General features: G+C 45.7%; 1 protein-coding gene across 2 annotated transcripts in view; it reads left to right on the top strand.

The window, feature by feature from the left end:
- Iqca (IQ motif containing with AAA domain) overlaps positions 1 to 20,115 on the top strand; it is a 111,305-nt gene that overhangs the window by 63,588 nt on the left and 27,602 nt on the right. For both annotated transcript variants that reach the window (NM_001368722.1, NM_029122.2), the window contains exons 9-14: positions 299 to 374; positions 8,427 to 8,533; positions 8,897 to 8,989; positions 11,975 to 12,042; positions 16,020 to 16,102; positions 19,230 to 19,337. In NM_001368722.1, coding sequence (NP_001355651.1) covers positions 299 to 374; positions 8,427 to 8,533; positions 8,897 to 8,989; positions 11,975 to 12,042; positions 16,020 to 16,102; positions 19,230 to 19,337 — 535 coding nt within the window. The remainder of the gene's footprint in view (positions 1 to 298; positions 375 to 8,426; positions 8,534 to 8,896; positions 8,990 to 11,974; positions 12,043 to 16,019; positions 16,103 to 19,229; positions 19,338 to 20,115) is intronic.

Raw genomic sequence — 20,115 nt, 5'->3', positions numbered from 1 at the left:
GCATTCAGACAGCATTGAGCAAGTCCTTACAAGGCAGGACCCCAACCTGGCCTGTGAAGTGTGGGAAAGCCACCATGCAGAGACCACGCCTGTCCGACTGGTGCTTCAGTAGCCTGGCCATTCATGCTTCCAGTGCTAGTGTGGCACTCCATGCTCGGATCACTAGCAAGGGAATGTCTCTGGTGGACAGGGAAAGATCTCCAGGCCTGTTAGCTATGACATGTGTGCCTTTTGCTGTCTGGTCTTAACAGATAAATTGAACCTGTAATTAACAAGAACATTGTTCTGCTCTGGACAGGACGAAGATGAGGAGTGGAAGATGTCACCAAGTCTTTTCCTTCAATTGATGGAGGAAGGAAATAGCTTATACAAAGGTCAGTCCCAGATAATGCATGGTTCTCAAGGGGTCATCCTGTCTGTGAATGTGCCCAGGTGCCAGTAGGTGGACAGGTCTTTAAGTGGACAAGCATGGTTTGAACTGTGTTGTGTATATCCAGCAGAAACCTCTCCCTATCCAGTTTCTTATGATTCCTAAAAGCATAGAGTTGTAGTGGCTACTGTCCAAGTTTAAGAAAAACAACCTGGGAAAGAAAGAGCTGACTCCAGCTTATAGTCTGCCATGAGGGAAATCAGGGCAACCACTCAAGGCAGGAACCTGGAAGGAGGAACTGAAGCAGAGTCCGTGTTGGAACACTGCTTACTGGGGCTTGCTTCTGATGGCTGCTTCAACTTGCTTTTTTATAATAGTACCACCTGTTCAGGGAATGATGTCACCCACAGTGGGCTGGGCCCTCCCACATTAATGATTAACCAAGAAATGTCCACCTAAACTTGGCTACAGGCCAACCTGATGGACACATTTTTTTAAAACTAAGACTCCCTCTTCCCAGATTATTCTAGCTTATGTTAAGCTGGTGAAAAAAATAAATAAACTAACCAGCATAGTTAGGTGTTCATTGTCAACTTGGCACAACCCAAAATCACCTGGGAGAGTCTCAAAGAATTATCTAGATGAAGTCAACCCGGGAGCATGTCTGGGGTGGGGGGGGTTGTCTTGATTATGTTCATTGATGTGAGAAGAGCCATCCCACTGGCTTGAAGCCCTGGGTGAGAGCAAGGTAGTATGGGTAACTTGTTTCTCAACCCCTCCTTCCCTAAGCTGCTTTTTTTGTTGTGTGTTTGTTTGTTTGTTTGTTTTGGTCAGGGTATTTGTCATAGCAATAGAAATGAAACTGGGAAAACTGAGGAGAAACACACACGCACAGGCTGGAAATGTTCTTGAACTTTCCCCAGTTTTGTACCCCTCAGCTGACCACGCTCTTGTTTAGTGGCATGAAGAAAGGGATTACATTAAGGAAATGAATTCCATATGTACAAATCTTAATCCTCTCAGACCAAGACCCGTCTCAGTTCTGACAATTGCTTTGTCTATGGTTCAATTCCATTAGCGTAGCCAGAACCTGGCAGGGTGTGTGAGCAGATGGGCTCTCCCCTTTCAGAGATCTTCATCATAATTTGCCAAGACTGTTATCCAACTCCTTAGTTTCACCATACCCTTGGGATAAATCTTAACAGAAGATTATTGGCCCGTGTGACCCTGGTCCATAATACTGTTGTAGACATTTCTGAGAAATGTAATAATGATATAAAGAAAAATGTCTTCATATGTCAGTTAATCTTGGAACTCCTCCTCAATCTGAGTTGGATCTGGACAACAATGCATCAGGTAGGGAGGGAGGGGGAGAGAGAGGGGGGGGGAGAGAGAGGGAGAGAGAGAGAAAGAGAGAGAGAAGAGAGAGAAATTGATGCATAGAGAGGGAGATAAATTGATGGATAGAAATAGATAGGTAGGTAGATGGACAGATAGGTAGTAGATAGATAGATGGATAGACATGTACATATTTAATATTGATTCAAGGTGTTTATCCCAGTAATTTGAATTATATCCTTAACAACAATTTTATTATTGCACTAAAATATAATATTTGCTATGCTAAATGTATTCTAGCATGTACTTGCTAACAGACCACTAGAGGCAGGGACTCTAAGGATTCTGAGACAACCATGATGCTGTTATCATATGGCCCCTGAGTTCATTAAGGAGGAAGAACGTCAAAGGGATCAAGTGACATTTATCAGGTGTTCAAAGCATGCAAAGACAAATGTTTTCTGTGCCATGTCATTCAGTCTTCATAGGAACTAGAAAATGAACACAGTCCCTTGTCAGGAAGGACCATTGGGAAGCCTGCTGTTTAAAGTTTGAGAGTTCATCCAAATGTTTACATGCAATGGAGCAGAACAGTTGCCATCAAAAACATCCACCCACTCACATACTCACTCCGCAAACTCTGTCTCCACCATGTTGGATGCAATACTGATCTGAAGGCCCCAAAATGACAGCTATCAGCATACCTACAGGGCTTTGTGTGTTACAGTGGCAGATGGGAGGGCCCAAGCTGGGGCAGTTATGTGAATTAGGATGAAAGCACAGTCAGGACCTTCAACAATCCACTCTGCAAGTCCAGGCCTGATTGGGGTCCCACTGGTGTGTGGGTGTGATGTATATAAGAATGGTGATTGGCAAGATACTGCACTGCCCAGTCTTGTCTCTCGGCCTTTTCACCAACCTGTTTGTGCTATGTGGTCATTGTCTCCCGCCAGCCTTCAGGGTGCTTTCCACACAGAGAATGCCACATTCATTTTCTCCTGGGCCCTCTTCTGGGAGGCCCCCATACCCTCACAACCATGGTGGGCCCACCATGGTCTCTGCTCACTACCAGCCACACTCTTGCCCGCTCTACTCTCCCTCAGGTTGGTGGCACCGTCATCCACGATATCTTGAGCAGGAAAGACTCCAGTGCAGGGGGCCCTGGGCCCCTGCTCACCCTCAGAATATGGATGGCCTGACTCCTCCCTTCCCTTTTCTCACAACCTTTCAGAGAAAAGGAAGGCAGAGGAAGACATGCCGGGGGAGGAATCCTCCCTCATAACACTGGGCACTCAGAAGCTCCAGTCTGCTCTTAGGAAGGAGCTTACTGTGCAGGACCGAGGCAGCGACACACGCACCGGCTGAAGGAGCTCCCGAGGTCGCATCTCATGCCCCACTGATGCCTCTCATGCCCAACACATCCCACAGCAGTTGTGAGCCCCCGGCTCCTCGTCCTCACAATGCTTGTCCATCAGGCCTTGTGCCAAGAAGGCCTCCCTGGGGATCTCTGCAGCGTGGCCGTCTCCTCTCTACCTGCACCCCACTCTGTCCCTCTGTACCCATCTCAGATACCAAGCAATGGATGTGTGGCTTCCCACAATTGGGCCCAAGTCCCAAAGGGCAGGACCTGTCACCTCCTTGCCTTGGAAGCAAGGCCTGGTCCTTATTAATTAACACTGAATTTACTTTCCTCCTGAGGGAGGGAGCACGGAAATGATATCAGACGGTGTGACCCAGAGGCAGATGGCACAAGAATTTCATTTTCACGGTCTTTTTTAACACTCTTGCAAGCAGTGTGTGAGCGTTTCTTTTTAACAAAAAGCAAAACTGAATTTGGGGTGGCAGGGGTGGGGGTGGGGGGAGAGATTTGGTATTCCCATGGGAAGCCAGGTCTTGCAACCTGCAACATCCGGCCTTAGCTGTCACAATCGAATGGGCACAATCTGTTAGCATGACATCCAAGAAACAGGGAGAAGCCTCAAGGTCTGTCAGCTGGAGGCCTGGGTTGTCATCCTCCAGGTCTTCAGTAGCTTAAATAGGGATCTCTTCATCTACAAATCCCTTTCATTAAAACCAAAGGTTTGCCTTCTCAAATAATACATTAGCATTTTAATCACTAAGATTAAGCCCTACTCCAGCCCTCTTCACCACACCACCCTCCCCTTCCCTTCCATGTGAAAGGGCCCTGGCCTGCTTTTCACAGTCTTGGGATAAAAAGCTCTTTCTAGCTGCAGGAGAGTGAGGGCACCAAATGCCCTCTGAGGGTCCCAAACAGCTTCCTGCATTTACAAATGCCCATGACATTCCCGAAGGGATTGAAAAGTGCCCTGTGCAGAAGTGTCATGAGAAAGCAACATTTCGATGGCAAACTCTGCCCACCAAGACCTTGCAGAGGCGAGATCAGAGGGCTCCTTGTAAGGAGCTCTATTATGAAGCAGGGACTCCAGTGTGTGACCATGTCACTGGGACTGCTACAGGCGTACTTGAGTTGTGGCTCCCTCCCTGCTAAGTATTCCGTGCTTCTTCTGTTACTGAAAGCCTTGTTCTCAGAGCTGGAGAGTCTCTCTAGCAACACTAAGAAGCGGGTCCCTATAAATAGCAAAGCAACTTTGCTCTCTGATGTCTTAACATAACAGTAAACTGTGTGGTGGTTGAATACTCACCAAATGCTGCAAGCTGGAAACCTGTCGGGTAGTTATCATTAGTAAGTGGCACTTTATAACACACTGAAGCTCCTTCCACTGTTGTCAGGGGTTTGAAACATAAGATTACTTTTTAACACAGAGAAGGAAGCCAGTGGGCCAAGCATGGCGATCACCCCTGTCAACTTAGAAGGCTAAAATAGAAGACCTAGATCAGGACAAGCTTGGCCTATGTTGTGAGACCTTGCCTCAGAAAAGGCAGAGTCTGTAAGCCCGACATTTAGAAGACTGTATTTCAGGAAATGAGCTTATTAAGTGTGAACTTTTGTTCTCCTGCTGTAATTGTTGTCTGGGATGCTTACTGCCCCCATCTGCTAACCTGGACCTGGTCCTGGAAGCTTCTCACCTCTGGTCAGTCTGATATAGGCCTAGGATGTTTTCAGCCTCTGAGACTTGCTGCTGAATAAGCTCACCCTTTCTGGTTCTTTCTGAGCCCTGGCTGGCTCGTTCAACTCAGCTGTTTTGGCTTAACCTCCTCCCCCAGCTGACTTACTCAATCTGGCTTCTCCCGGCTTCTCCTTAATTGCTCTGCTTGACCGAAAACTATTTCTGCCAATCTGTTCTAATCCCCTGACTCCTTCTCATTCTCTGGTTCATTCCACCTTCACCTGTGTCTAGCTTGTTCTCTCTTCAATCTGTCTCTGTAAAACTTTCCCCGTAAAACCGCCTCCCTCTTCCTCTCAACTCTACTGTATCCTGTACTGCACTCTCTCTTCCTGTATTGGTTGTTCCTCCCTTGAGTAACTTCCCTTTCCTCTCTCATCTCAGGAAAGTTGGGCGTATCCTCTTCTGTCAAACCTTTCTCTGACACGCCTCACTTTGTCTACCGCTCAATTAGACATCACTTTCAAACACAGCAGCTTCCTTCTACACACTCACTTTAGCTTCATTGTTTGGGATTAAAGGTATCTGCTAAAGATGTGTCTGTATTCCAGCCAAAGGAATTAAAGGTGTGTGCTAAGGGCTGACCCTCAACACAACTAGAAACAGGACTTTTCAGTAGATAACACAGTCTTAGGGTTCACAGTGTGACCAATATCCCGCAGCAATTAAGAATATTTTTATTTACTCCTTGACACTTTTATGTGTATATAAACTGTGTTGTAATCATATCAGCTCCCAGCTCCCCTCTCCCGCTCTCCCTCAGTCCCTCACCAGGTCCCCTCTCACCTCCATGTTTCTCTTTTTTTTGTGTATTCTACTGAGTCAATAGTGCTTCCCACATGTACGTGGGTGTGGTAGCATCCACCAGAGCATGTGTGGCCACAGTAGTAGTACCCCAAAGGAAAACGACACCCCCAAATAGCCATAAACTTCCAATAGGTCCTTAGCTAGGGATCGATTAGCTTAGTGGCGCTTAGCGAGCCTGTCCCCCACCCGTGCTGAAATGCTGATCTTGTGCAGCTGTTGTGAACTCATGAGTGTATAGTGCCAGGGAAATGTTAGTGATCCCCCCAAAACCAGACAGGAACTGATCTGATGTAACTCACAGCAGGGTCTTTATTCTAGCTCAGGCCCCTCAAATGTACCACCGTCACACAGGACGTTTTGGTGGTGGTGGAGCCCCAAATGTGTATCTGGGCAAGACTTTATAGTAAGCAGCAAGCAGGGAGTATGTGTGCAACCATCTAATTAGAAAGCTACTGTGGCCTTTAACATAATTGACTGGTGCTGGGAGTCATATCATAAACTTAATTTCGGCTCCTCTCTGCATTGATGGTCGTTAGGCAGGGGCTGGGCTTGTAATTTGGGGTGCAATTTGTTAGGGGAATAACCTGGAGACACTGGTCTCATTAAGGGTGTCACCTGGAAACACTGGTCTTGTTGGGGATTAGCCTAGAGACGACTGGAGCTAGGCTCAAGTTTTGTGGGGGTGGGGTGGGGGGTACAACTTGGAAACTAATGCTAGGTACCAGCCTGTTAGTTTACCTGAGTTCAAACTTAGATAAGGTTTTCTAAAATGGAGTCTAAACTTAAAAGATTTGGCATCTCAGGTGCAATGGTCATGTCTTATCCAGAAGTCAGAATTTCATAGCTCTCAATCTCCATCTTCCTGCTCTCACATTCTTTCATCTTCTTTCTCCTCAATGTTTCCTGAGCCTTGGTGAGATTGATACAGTTGCCTGTCTAGCTATAAGCACTCAATGGCCACTTCTTAGCACTCTGCCCATTAACAGCTGTCCATTTCAGACAGACGCTTCTCTCACCAGGGTTAAGGGTAGCCCTAATCCATGCGTATAGACGAATACTTAGAAGGCAGTTTGACAACATGTCCACTTATCAAGACAACAGTAACAGGTTCCCACTAGGATCCGTGACTCCCATAGCCATGGGTTTTGAATCAAGTTTACAGTTTTCGGCATGAATTTCTTTCTGTGGAGCAATCCTCAAATCCAATCAGAGAGTGGTTGGTTGCCCCACAGTGGCAATGCCAGTGGCACACCAGTGGGCATATCTTGCCTCGCAGCTTGTAGGGTTCAACTCTAGGTAAGGCCATGTATGGCTTTTCTTCCCCGGCATCTTTATGAAAGCCAGCCTGCAGGGAGCAAACTTCCTGGTGAGCTCCAGCTTTCTTTCTATATATCTTTAGCAGTAGAGTCTTACCATACGGTTATGATGAGCAACCAAAAGTAATGGTCATAGCCTATGTTGCTGTCACAGGATCTATGGGGCTTCGTTGACCAACAACTTCTTATAGGAAGCTACCCCACACCTGACAGTGGCATTTTCATCTAATAACATATGTCTTCTTGCATAAGCAAGATACCCTTTTTCGCCAGGCTTGTCCCCTACCAGTAACAGATGATGATACACCTTGAACTTCAGTTTCAACTCTTTTATCACCTTCAAACTAGCTTCCTTCCAGTGGTACCATTCATGCCCCCCCCCAGCATCCATCCTGCGCTGTGGATCCAGTCACTGAGACACTTCTCATACAGCTGCTCTGTCTAGGGGAGGGCACATAGAAGAACTAGACCGGTGACAAATGCAACAGTTGGAAATATAATTCCATTTTCTTGTGAGTCCACATGCTGCATTTTTGAGCCCCCGCCTCCTCTCTGACATCACCCACAGGCTTACCCACATACCTTGGTGGTGAAGACTATGTTGTGGTAAAATGAGGACTCTGATAGCCATACCCAGCTCAGTCCTCATCTTTCTCAAGCAGGACAAAGGGAAGGTGAGTGAGAACCCTCAGTGGTTACGGCATCCATCCAGGCTCTGCTCCTGACAACATCTGCTGACCTCAGTCTGCCTAGGAAGTAAAGTGGGAACACCTCACTTGTGCATGTAGCCACTGGGTTGGTGTCTATAGCTTGCAGGCCTGACACACAGTTTAGAAACTAGTCCTTTGTGCCCATGTCTTCCTGAAGCTATTTCTTTCCAAGGGCTCTTGGCTGAGACCTCCTCAAAATGGTAGGTCACAATTCCTGGTCTAAACAATTCCTCAACTGAGGCTCTGTGCTTGGGAGATTCTAGATTGTAGCAAGCTGACAAAGCCACCCACAACCATGTCTTTACCTACCTGATGCTATTATATCTCCTCTCCTCTCCTCTCCTCTCCCCTCCCCTCCCCTCCCCTCCCCTCCTCTCCCCTTCCCTCCCCTCTCCCTCCCCATTCTTGTTGTTCTTCTTGTTCTTGTTGTTCTTCTTGTTCTTGTTCTTCTTGTTCTTGTTCTTCTTGTTCTTCTTCTTCTTGTTCTTCTTCTTGTTCTTCTTGTTCTTGTTGTTGTTGTTGTTGTTGTTGTTGTTGTTGTTCTTCTTCTTCTTCTTCTTCTTCTTCTTCTTCTTCTTCTTCTTCTTCTTCTTCTTCTTCTTCTTCTTCTTCTTCTTCTCTCTTTCTCCTATCATATAACAGGTCTATAAACCCCATACATGCTTCAGTTTCTTTATTCAAATTCCTGTCCTAGGACAGATTGGTGTGTGTCAAGATTAGAATAACAGCCCTCATTAACCTAGATATTGAATGTAATTTTTTTGTCCATTTCCTTTTTCTCTGTCCTCGTGGCTTACAGACATATGGCTGAATAAAGACGAGTCTTGGAATTTCCCTCAAGACTATGACCCAGAACTGATCAAGGAGGAAAAACGAAAGGAGTTAGAAATGGAGATAAGGGTTCAGGTATGCCTACACTCACCTCCAGTAAGGGGATGGGAGATGCCATTTACTACACTCACCTCCAGTAAGGGGATGGGAGATGCCATTTACTACACTCACCTCCAGTAAGGGGATGGGAGATGCCATTTACTACACTCACCTCCAGTAAGGGGATGGGAGATGCCATTTATTACACTCACCTCCAGTAAGGGGATGGGAGATGCCATTTACTACACTCACCTCCAGTAAGGGGACAGGGGATGCCATTTACTGCAACAACTAGACTTTTTACAGCTTCCAAACTGATGAACAAGCCAAGACTTTACCCCGAGGGCACACGAGGCAATTCATTTGAACACATCATATGTCCCTTGCATTCTCTCCTAGGTGGATGAGCTTATGAGACAGGAACTGAAAAACCTTAAGCTGGCTGTGAACAGAGAGATGGAAATCCCACCCCGGCAAAAGAAAGGGAAAAAGGTGCGTGTCAAACAAGCAGGGTCAACCACAGACAGCAGTGCCTGCTGGGCGGGTGGTTGTGCCTTGCATCAAGTGTGGTGGTTTGAGTAAGGATGCCTCCCCCCTCCACCCCAACCCCTACCCCCACCCTCACCCCCACCCCACACCTGGGCTCATATATTTAAATGCTTAGTCATCAAGGAGTGGTTCTACTTGGGAAGGATTGAGAGGTATGGACTTGTTGGAGGAAGTATGTCACTTAGGGCTGGGCTTTGAGATTTCACAAGTCCAAGCCAGACACAGTGGCTCTCTCTTCTCCTGCTGCCTGTTCTACATGTTAATGTAGAACTCTCAGCTATTCTCCAGCACCATGTGTGCCTGAATGCCCACCATGCTTCCTGCCATGATACAGGACTAAACCTCTGAGACTCTTAGGAAGCCCCAACTAGAGGCTTTCTTTTATAAGTGTTGCCTTGGTCATGGTGTCTCTTCACAACAATAGAACACTAAGACATCAAGCATCCCTGCTTTTTGCAGATTTCACTGTTCATCACCCAGTGCCCAAAGATAAGGCCTTTATGTGGAATTAATAAATCCTGCCATCAGAATGGCTCCTCCCCAGGACCAATCCATTACAGATTCACAGCACCCAAGCCCTACAAGAATGAGTACTATCAGAGGGACACGGCAAATGTCCCAATTCCTCCTCCCCCACCTGTTCCTGTAGGGAAAGCCAGGAGCATCAAGTCGGGTTTGTGAGTAGGAAAATCAGACTGAAAGAAACTGGGAAGATCAACTCTTGCATTGTCACAAATCCATCTCATGGTGGTTTGCAGCAACCAAAGAGACTGAAGGGTGTACAGTTTGCTCCTTTAGCCTCCTGTTCCCACCATTATCCCTCACAGACAACCCTGCCACTGGTCCAGAATGCCCAAAAGACAGTAAGTCCAAGATTCCTCCCTGGCAGTGTTATCAAAGATACAAGAAACCTGTGGCTTGGAGACACTAAGCCACCCAGCCTGTGACTCAGGAGCTCAGTTGCACTGTGTTGAGTCTTGGCTCCTCAGGAGACACATAGTCTTAGGATACCTATCTTGGTCCATTTTGTGCTGAACATATGGCTTGACTCCAAGTTAGTTAGGTTGCCCCTTGGAGCTCTGTTCTAAAGATACAACTTGCTGGCCTGGTGCAGTCCCCTCTCTTTACAGGGACACCTCTGGATGCCCCTTTTCAATTCCTATGTATCTTTATCTATTAAAAAAAAAGTGTGTGTGTCCACAATTAGACATGAAAACTACACTGATCTCAGTGGGAAGTGTATTCCAGAGGTGGCCATAACCTCCTCTCAGAGGGCAGGTTTTCTCCTCCTCAGCAGTCAAGCCCAGGGCCACACCAGTCTTATTTCCCTTCTCTGACCCCCCCATCTCATTTCCTGCAATCTACAAGATGCCACTGTGTCACAACAGGCATCGGGTGCTATCAAGAGCTAGAAGAGGAGTTTGTACAGCCAGGTCCCAGCTCTGGTGACCTAAGGATGAACTTCAAGACAAGCTAAAGCTTAATTGGTAACAAAGAGCCTTATAGGGAGACGACTAGCCAGGGATGGGACGCAGAGGAGGACAGTACGTGACAGTTCCCAGCACTTGCTGGAGGTGGTGACTTAAACCTTATCTAACATCCAGATCAGTCCTTCCTGAACACAAGTCTGATGTGGACATTCTTCATTCATACCCTCTAATGCCACGTCTGTCTTTCAGGAACAGACAATAGTCTTCCCGCGGGAGGTCTTTGGAAACCCCAGAGTGGCTCTTGTTTCTTTGCATATCAGGGCACTCTGGGGCATATCTTACTTGAGCTTCAATAATGGGTGGGTACTGAATTCACTGGGGACACCTTGTTAATATCGTTCTTCTACTTAAGGGCTATGAATATAGGAATGTGTAGACATTAGTAACCTTCTCTGGCTCCTAGCAAACCCTAATTGTATATTATTGTATGGATGGACTAATTTGTTAAGTCTAGCTCCTCTGTGGATTGGGCCCTATAGACTTAAATGAGTAGTGGAATGTCACACTCAGGCCTCCAGAGAAAGTGAAAAAGAAAAGTCAGTAAAAAAAAAAATTTAAAAATAAGTTTCTAATAATAATAGAGAAAGGGAGAGTTCTAAGCTATTTTTTTTTTTAATACAAGGGACTTTCTGAAGGGTTAGGACTTTTTTTAAAAATGTATGTGAGTACACTGTTGGTATCTTCAGACACACACTAGAAGAGGGCTTCGGATCCCATTACAGATGGTTGTGAGCCACCATGTGGTTGCTGGGAATTGAACTCAGGACCTCTAGAAGAGCAGTCAGTGCTCTTAACTGCTGAGCCATCTCTCCAGCCCACTTCTAAACTAATTTTTATAAGCCCTCTAGCATCCTGAAACCAAACCCAGATAAAGACAGAACAATAAAAGAAAACTAGGCATCAATATTCCTGATTTACAGGGGCACAGATATCTCCAAGGAAAGAAACACTAGCAAATTGAATTTGCCAACACTTACATGCATTTTGCTGCAGGACCATGCGATGCAAGGACATGCACAGATAGGTCCTTGTGCCCACCACACTGATGGGGTGGAACTGAAAAGCTTGAATCACTCATTGTTACGATCGACTGCCTTGGCCTTCTGTGTCATTTCAGAGACACGGGAAAGAATGTGACAGTTCAATATTCTTTTGTGAGAAAAACTCTCAACAGTTCAGTATAGAAGGAATTTACCTCTATATAGCACAGATGTGTTTATCAACCCTATGCTATGTTCATAAGATACAGACATACAGACACACAGAGTGACAGACAGGTGGATGTATCTGGAGCAGGACAGAGGACCCAGGCAGCCCTGTGCACAAATACACACAACTAATTTTTGTCAAAGACGCAAAAGCGATTCAAAGGAGAGGGGAAGCCTTCAGGACTCATCTACTTGCTCGTTTTAATGACATCCTTGCTTATTTCTTTCAGAAAAATAAAGGGAGGAAAGGCCGGAGAGGGAAACGGGGAAAGAAGGAAAAAGACCTGACGGCTGACAGGTGAGGGGTACGTTTGTTCAGGGGGACAAACGTGGGGAGTGGACAGCAGAGAAAATAAGAAATGCAGAGATGCACCCCAAATCCCAGAGCAGGCCCGGGCAAGACAGCTCCTCTCAGCCCTACCTTCTGGACAGAGTGTGGGGAGCAGTGGGCACAGGGGAAAACCCTATATAGACTCTAGATTAGGAAAAAATGTGCAACAGGACCACCTGCCTGGAGGTAAAGCTGCCTGTCACATCTGAATTCCCGTAACTTTTCAAAATTCCAATATGTTCATGGAAGTCAAGTGGCTGATGTTTATTTAAAATGGCTTAGGAAATAACATCATGAAACCTCAGATCATGCAAGCTGAGGTTCTTCTGGACAGAAAGGGCCTCCCATCCTTTACAGCACCAGCCCACTCCCCCACCCACCCTCTCCCCATCCTCCTCTCCCCATCCCCTCACCTCCCTACCACACACACACACACGCACACGCACACGCACACGCACAGAGAGAGAGAGAGAGAGAGAGAGAGAGAGAGAGAGAGAGAGAGAGAGACCGCCCCTGTGCACTCCTTTCTGCTTCCTGAGGGACCTCGTACAGAGATGCGATGAGGCTGAGTCTCCAAAGGAGGGATGTTTACGGTCCTTGAGTTAGCCCAACTTCAGACTAATACTTGGCTTTAAATGCCTGTGTTTTGTAAGCTCAGCACGTGAGAATGCAGACATCACAGTGTCAAGTTCAGTTAACACCCTGCTGGTTGGAGGCCAGGCACTGTTCTGAAGTACTCTCTCTCCCTGAGTCACAGTGGACATGAGTGACATCCGTGGGGGAAAGAAGCCTACCTGGATTCTCTGTTAGTCCCTTTGCAGTCGCCCCTGAGGTAGCCAGAGTACCCCACAGCTGGTGCTCGCTTGGAAGTAGCCCCCCTTGAGGTTACATTGTTTGGCTGGCTGGTGCCTACGGGGGTCCTTGGGTACATTTTGAGACCCCAGTGCTCTCATTCATGGAAAGACAGACATCTGTCATTGCATCAATGTTGAAACTGCCAAGACAGAGATACATGGTTATTTTGAGGAGATTCTGGCCAGGCAGACCCTAGAAGCACAGGCGTGTTTCAGGGGCTTTTATATCGTGACTTCCTCCTATGTTTTTGCCTTGATTCCAAAGCAGAGTGAAGTAATAAGAAACCAAGAGCTAATACCAGGTCCTCCCGTATGACCCTGCTCCTAGTGAAAAGTATTCACCCACCTTCCTTTGCCTTTGAAGTATCACCAAATACAATGGTGCTGACCAGCATGGCCGCAGATGGATAATGGACAATGACTGCCAGACACTGAAGGTGTTCTGGCATCCTTCCTTGCACTTGAATCTGTCATGAATAAATCAGAGGCAATCTGTTCTAGTTTCCTTTCTGATACTATGATAAAAACACTCTGAACAAGAACAGTTTAGGAAAGAAGAGGGCTATTTCAGCTTAAAACTCCAGGTCATAGTCCATCATTGAGGGAAATCAGGACAGGAACTTGAAGGTGAGCCTGCTTGTTATTCCACACAGCATTAACTCCAGCCAAGTCTAGGACCTCCTCCCTAGGGAATGGTGTCACCCACAGTGGGCTGGACTCTCCTATATCAATTTATGATAAAGATAGCTCCCCACAGATCACTCTGATCAAGATGACCTTTCAATTGAGACTTCCTTCTCTGATGACTCTTTTTTATGTTATTGTTTGTTTGTTTGTTTGTTTATTCTATTTATGTGAGTACACGGTAGCTGTCTTCAGACACACCAGAAGAGGGCAGCAGATCTTATTACAGATGGTTGTGAGCCACTATGTGGTTGCTGAGAATTGAACTCGGTACCTGTGGAAGAGCAGTCAATGCTCTTAACCGTTGAGCCATCTCTCCACCCTCCTCTGATGACTCTTAAGCTGTGTCGCATGGAGGATTAAAGCTAACTAGAACACAGCTCCTGGGTGAAAAGATATGAGATCATGTTTTCCATTCATTTCAATGTCCAGAAATATAAATCTACTGGCAGCCACCTCATTCCTTAAACTTTAATCCTAAAGACCAGCCTCTAGGATCCTATTAGCTCTGCAGGAATACTGGAAGATAACTTCTGTTTCTCTCATCAAATTAAGAAACCTTTAAACCAGTAAAGTCATTATACCTTAAGGCCATTTTCAAATTGGAATTCTTGTTTCCATATCAGAAGTTCATTTAACTATGAAAAGAAATCCAAATACAGGTTTGGGTTTGGAAATTCTTAATATAGTTTCATCATGTTAGAGAATCTTTTTCAGTTTCATGTTAATATTTGATGTCTACATTACATATTTACATTAAGCACATATTTCTGTGGAAATACTTGGCACTTCTGTGACATTGTTTGGGTCCTGTCACTCCAACTGTCATAGCAATCAACCCTTCCTCTGTTGTCCACAGAGGGTACAATATTTTAAATATGATTGACAAACACAGGCCCAGTCAATCGAGGCCTAGGGTCTCTGAACTGAAACTGCCCTGGTAGGATTCAGCTTGACTCTAACGTAACATTCTTGAATTTTTTTAAGATCGTTTTAATCATGTTCATTCAAACTACTGTACAGTGAGAGAGCTTTTTCTATGAAGTTACAATTTTTATTTCCAACAAATAAAAGGCAAGACTAGGCTGGCAGGACAGAGAAAGCGAAAGGATAAGCTGTCCCAGAGGACCTAATTGAATGATATTCAAGCTTAACCTACTGCATGTCTGTGAGCCAAACCCCAGTTAACATCAGCGGGGACTTCACCCATCAGGCAGAATACCGTGACTATCATTTTCAGCTGTTATAAATTATCCGTGTCCTGGCTGTCTGCCCAAACCCCTCTTTGACAAGTGCGTTGTTGTGGTGGTGGTTTAGGCATGCATATATAACACAGAACCACACCCTCCCAACACACACACAGCTTTGAATAACTTGTCTCCACATATGAATTATCTTCAGACATGAGTTGTGGCAAACACCCTTCATCCCAGTACTCAGGAAGCAGAGGCAGGCAGAGCTTTGTGAGTTCAAGACCAGCCTGGTCTACATAGTGAATTCCAGGACAGCTAAAGCCACATCATGAGACCCTGTCTCAAACAAAACAAGACAAAACAAGACAAAACAAGACAAAACAAAACAAAACAAAACAAAACAAAACAAAACAAAAAGTAGGTGGGGCATGGTGGCATGTGCCTTTAATCCCAGCACTCAGGAGGGAGAGGCAGATGGATCTCTATGGGTCCAAGGCTAAGTTGATCTACACAGTGAGTTCCAGACAGCCTGGGCTATATAGAGAGACCTTTTGCTTCCCCCAAAAAATTACTGGGACAATGGCTTGGTCAGCCTATGAATCAGTGAGCTTCAGGTTCAGTGAGAAACCATGTCTCAGAAAAACAAGGTGGAAATAAATTGAAGAAGACAACCAAAACCAATCTCTGACACATACACAGAGACAGATAGACAGAAAGACAGGAAGACAGGAAGACAGAGACAAAGACAGAGACAGAAAGACAGACAGAGACAGAGAGAATTATCTCCAGTTTCAGCCATCCTTACTCCTTGTAGATATTAAACCACTGTACTATCAAGTTAAAAAGAAACAGAAATTTCACGAAGGCTAATGATCTATGGCTCACAGATGCTAACTGAAAATAAAATCCCAGGCCCATTGTATTACTATTATCAAGTAATTTCTAATTCATAGTTGGACAATCATAAAGACTTATGGAGTCATAGTTGGTCTCAGATGCCCACAAATATAATTCTTATTAATGGGAAACATCCAGTATCTACATGGTTGGCTGAAAATATTGTTTTCAAAAAGCCTAATTTATCGCCAAATGGTAGAAATCTTTCAAAAGCGCATTTATTTGCATACATGAAAGCATACGTCAGAGCAGCTGAGGTCGAAGTCCTAGTTTGTTAGTGTATACTGATGACAGAGACAATGTACTTTGTCCCCAGGACCATCGAGTCGCTGTACCAGGAGCTGGTTGAAAAAGGCCTGCTGATCCAGGCTCTGAAGGTCAACCTCTCGGATTACATTGGTAAAGTACACATGGCACTTGGTGGGCTTAGAAATGCATTTCCTTGTGTCTCTTTTCAAACAGAAGATAGGTCATGGTAGCTGCTTGTAGACTGATTTTTAACCTGGCGGGGGGGAGGACTCTGAACAAAGGAGCTCCCTGAATAAAACCAGTCCCTTAGTAGGGCAGAAGCCAGTTTTTCAACCCAATAGCAGACTCCCCTGGCCAGTTCTTTCTGGCATGACCTGATGTGAAGAAATGAATGGGTCATGCATTTGTGTGGAAACATATCGCCCCTGGGTGCTTCTGTAGTGCACAACCCTTTCATGCTTGCTGTGCAAACACGGGGATCTGTGTTCTATCCCCGGAACTTACAGAAAACAAGCCAGGCGTGGTGGTGCCTCCTAGGGCTGGGAAAGTGGAGACATCCAATAAGCCTAGCCTGCCTACTGAGCTCCAGGCCAATAAGAGACCCTATCTCAAAACAAAGGTAGACAGACAGCTTCTGGGGAATAGCAGAGATTGACCTCTGGCCTCCAAATACATACACACACACACACACACACACACACACGGGCATTTTGATAAACTGCTTCATTCTCCGTTCCTTTCTCATAGCTATATTGAAAAGAATGGAAACGCAGGTGCCGATCTTGTGTTGATCTCCAGGATCCTTTGTGTTTCTGGTTGCTTTCAACTGTGCTCTTCCACGCTGCTTCTCTTTGTTTTGCTCACTCCTGTGCCTGTGTGCTACGGCTGTCTTGACCCATTACAAGCCTGGTAGCTTAAACAGTAGAAATGGACCAACTCTTGGTTCTGCAGACTGGAAATCCAAGTTGAGATGTGGCGGGGTGGGTTCCTGCTGTGGCATCTGGCCACGTCTGCCCTGCTTCTGGTGCTCACTGCCCTTTCTGGTATCATGTGATGTGTGGATGCTTCACCCCATCTGCACACTCATCTTTGGGTCCTATCCACCCTCCATGTGTGTTTTTCTCTGTATCCATTTTTCCCGCTCCTAGACGGACAGGAATCCTGCTAATTTTCAGGCCCCTGGTGGACCCATTGTCCAAAAGCATCTTCACGGATCCTCCTCCCGGGTAAAGTCACACAGTGAGAACAGAGCTTGAGGATGCTGGTACACAGATTGTACTAGAACTGAGTTCAGCACTCTGTGCATGCCTTGTTTCTCTTTCAATTGCCATGCATTTCCTAGCCCTGTATCACACCCTCTATCCCAGAGACCTTCTCTCCTGCTTCCATCTTTTCTCTCACAAGATCTGGTGCTTGGGCAGGGGATCCAGAACTTCCTGTACCCTGACTTTGTAGATGGGAAGAGATAATGGCTCCCACTCCGGGCATCCATAAAACACAGAGACATGCTTTCAGAGTGAGGCTCCTAACTTGGCAAACAGCCCAGGCTAGTTGGATCCTTCCCTCTATCAGAACCAACACCCACTAATTTAATTTAATATAATTTGTTTAAATAAAATCTGCTAGGTTCCAGAAAATATGGTCTGCCTGGATATTAATATGGATTTACACAAGCAAGAAAATTGAGGTTGCTTTCACTGCCCCCCTAATGTCATGTTTACTGGCAGTAAGCACTAGATTTAACGGTTGCTACAGGGTCTCTTTCCCTTCTGGTAGAGGCTAAATTAACCATTCTGCTATTTATTACCTGCTCGTTAAAATGCAGGAGTCTCCGGATCCGTAATGGAAGTGTCCACTATCATTCATTCCGCCAACCAATACGGTTGTCCTTGCCAAGGGCTTCTTTTTTTAATGCTGAGAATTTGGAAGGCTTCCCTGCACGAGACAGAGGCCAGTCTCTCGGTTTCAGCTCTAATTTTCCTCACGTTTGGGAATGCTCTAAGCACTGGGCGTCTTCGGCACTTCACACACAGGAATGCACTCCTCGCATCACACACACACACACACACACACACACACACACACACACATGCACACAATGGGGTCAGTGAGCACCTGAAGTAGGGAAGACACGTCTGGGGAGTGAATGGGACAATCAAATGCCCTGCCTCATTCTGGGGGCATCTTCTCTGTGCATTCAAAAACAGATCACGGGAATCATAGCAGTATATAAAGGTCCATCCTTGTGACAAATGGAGACAGCCAAACTAATTTTCTTGGTGACCTTATCTAAATGAGTTAGAAAATAACACTTCAGATTTATGGCTAGTTACAATTAAGCCCTTTGATATCTTTAATTAAACCTGTAGAGATTTATTTCTATATTATTCCTTTGGTAACCCTTTAAAAATGATAAAAATGTAAATTAATATTGCCCTCAACAGGAGCTGTTTCTATTTGTCCTAAATTAGACTCAGACTCTTCCTTTCTGCTGCTCAGGCACACAGTCCATGTGGGTCTCACAGGATTGATGGTGGGACTTTCCACCGATATTAGACATAATCTTTCAGAGTCTGAAAAAAAAAACCTGCAATATTTTAGCTTCTTTGTATGTCACTCAGAACTTTATCTCCCTTCACACAACCCAATAGTTTTTTTTTTTTCTTTTTCTTTCTAAGTGATTCTGAGTGACCAGGCTGGGGATCAAACCCAGGGCCCAGAACATGCTAAGCAGACAATATTATTTTTTTCCATGGGAGATTATTGCAACAGTTCACGTAGTTTGCCTTTTATCACAACTGGTACAGCCATGCTTTCTTGCCTGGTTTCTCTTCAAACCTTATCTAAGAAAAGATGCCCTGGGTTCATTCTGTGGCTGAGATTTTAAAAATCAAACAGATAAAAACATCTCTCTTACCAAAGGCAACTTGGGGAAGAAATCATGAAAGAGGACTTCTCTCAGGCTCACCATTCTGGCTTTTGCTCACTTACCCATGTTTGGCTAGCTTTCTTATACAGCCAAGATCACCTGCCTAGGGGTAGCGCTGCCCACCATGGTCTCAGGTTTCCTACACCAACCCCTATACACATACATGGTCACAGGTCATTCCTTCCCCTTTGATGACTCTAGGCTGTGTCAGGTCCATAGTTAAAGATGAGTAGGACTGACGTGCTCCCCCATGGTAGCTCTTCCATGCTGTGTTTGCATTCTCTGACCTTTCGGTTTTCAGACCAGTGTGGTTTCCCATTCACTCATCCATGTTCCCTTCTTCCCCAGGTGAGTACAGCTACCTGGGGACAACTCTGCGCCAGGTGGCCATAGAACCCATGCCCTCCCTCCTGGATGTCAGACAGCTCATCACACTGTATGGAATCTTGCCTCTGGGTAAGGATGGACCATTCTCACAAGCTGGGACAGCAACCTCCCTTCTTGCTTTGATGGCACTTCCTGTTTGACACCATAAGGGCGTTTCCCATTCCCAGCTGAGGGTGTGAAGCCTTGTCTCTCTTCCATAGTGCTTGCCCAGCAGAGAAGGGCATGCTGGGAAGAGAGCTTCTGTGCCATCTCTGGGTCTGGTTCGAATTACAGCAATCAGCTGGAGAGAGATGGCCTCTGTGAAGCCAATGAGCTGAGCCTGAGAGCTAAGGTGGCTGGGTGCTTTCACATACTACCTTCTATGGCTGGGACCTGATCCCCCACCACCACGGTCCCTTCTCACTGCTGAGAGTTCCAGCACGGTTCTTCAGACACATCTCTAGAGTGTGCCTAGGGATGCAGGAGGCATGTAGCCAATTCCTTCCCTCTGTTGGGTAGTTGCTGCAGGAGGGCAGCCCAACAACCGACAGAGCTCTGCCTGCCGCTCTGAAACTAGAAATCAGGGCTTGTTTCACCTACTTCAATAACTCTCCCGCTTTGACTTAAGAACCTTAAGTCTGTTGGCAAGAAAGCTTTAAGTCCTCTCCTGACATTACGTCAGAAGTAGTAAATGTAATCTGGGGGCAATATAAATGTACAGGTACTATATTTCATACTGCATCACGTACAAATATGACACATAGGAGCCCAAGATTTAATGTCAACACACTCAACGTGTAACATTCACAGGGCCAACTTAATAAAACACATTGAGCATCGCACCTTATTGTAACATAGTGGAAGTCAG

The sequence above is a fragment of the Mus musculus genome, chromosome 1 (assembly GCF_000001635.26).
Source record: "Mus musculus strain C57BL/6J chromosome 1, GRCm38.p6 C57BL/6J".
Classification (NCBI taxonomy): Eukaryota; Metazoa; Chordata; class Mammalia; order Rodentia; family Muridae; genus Mus; species Mus musculus.
This window is presented reverse-complemented; position numbering and strand designations above follow the sequence as displayed.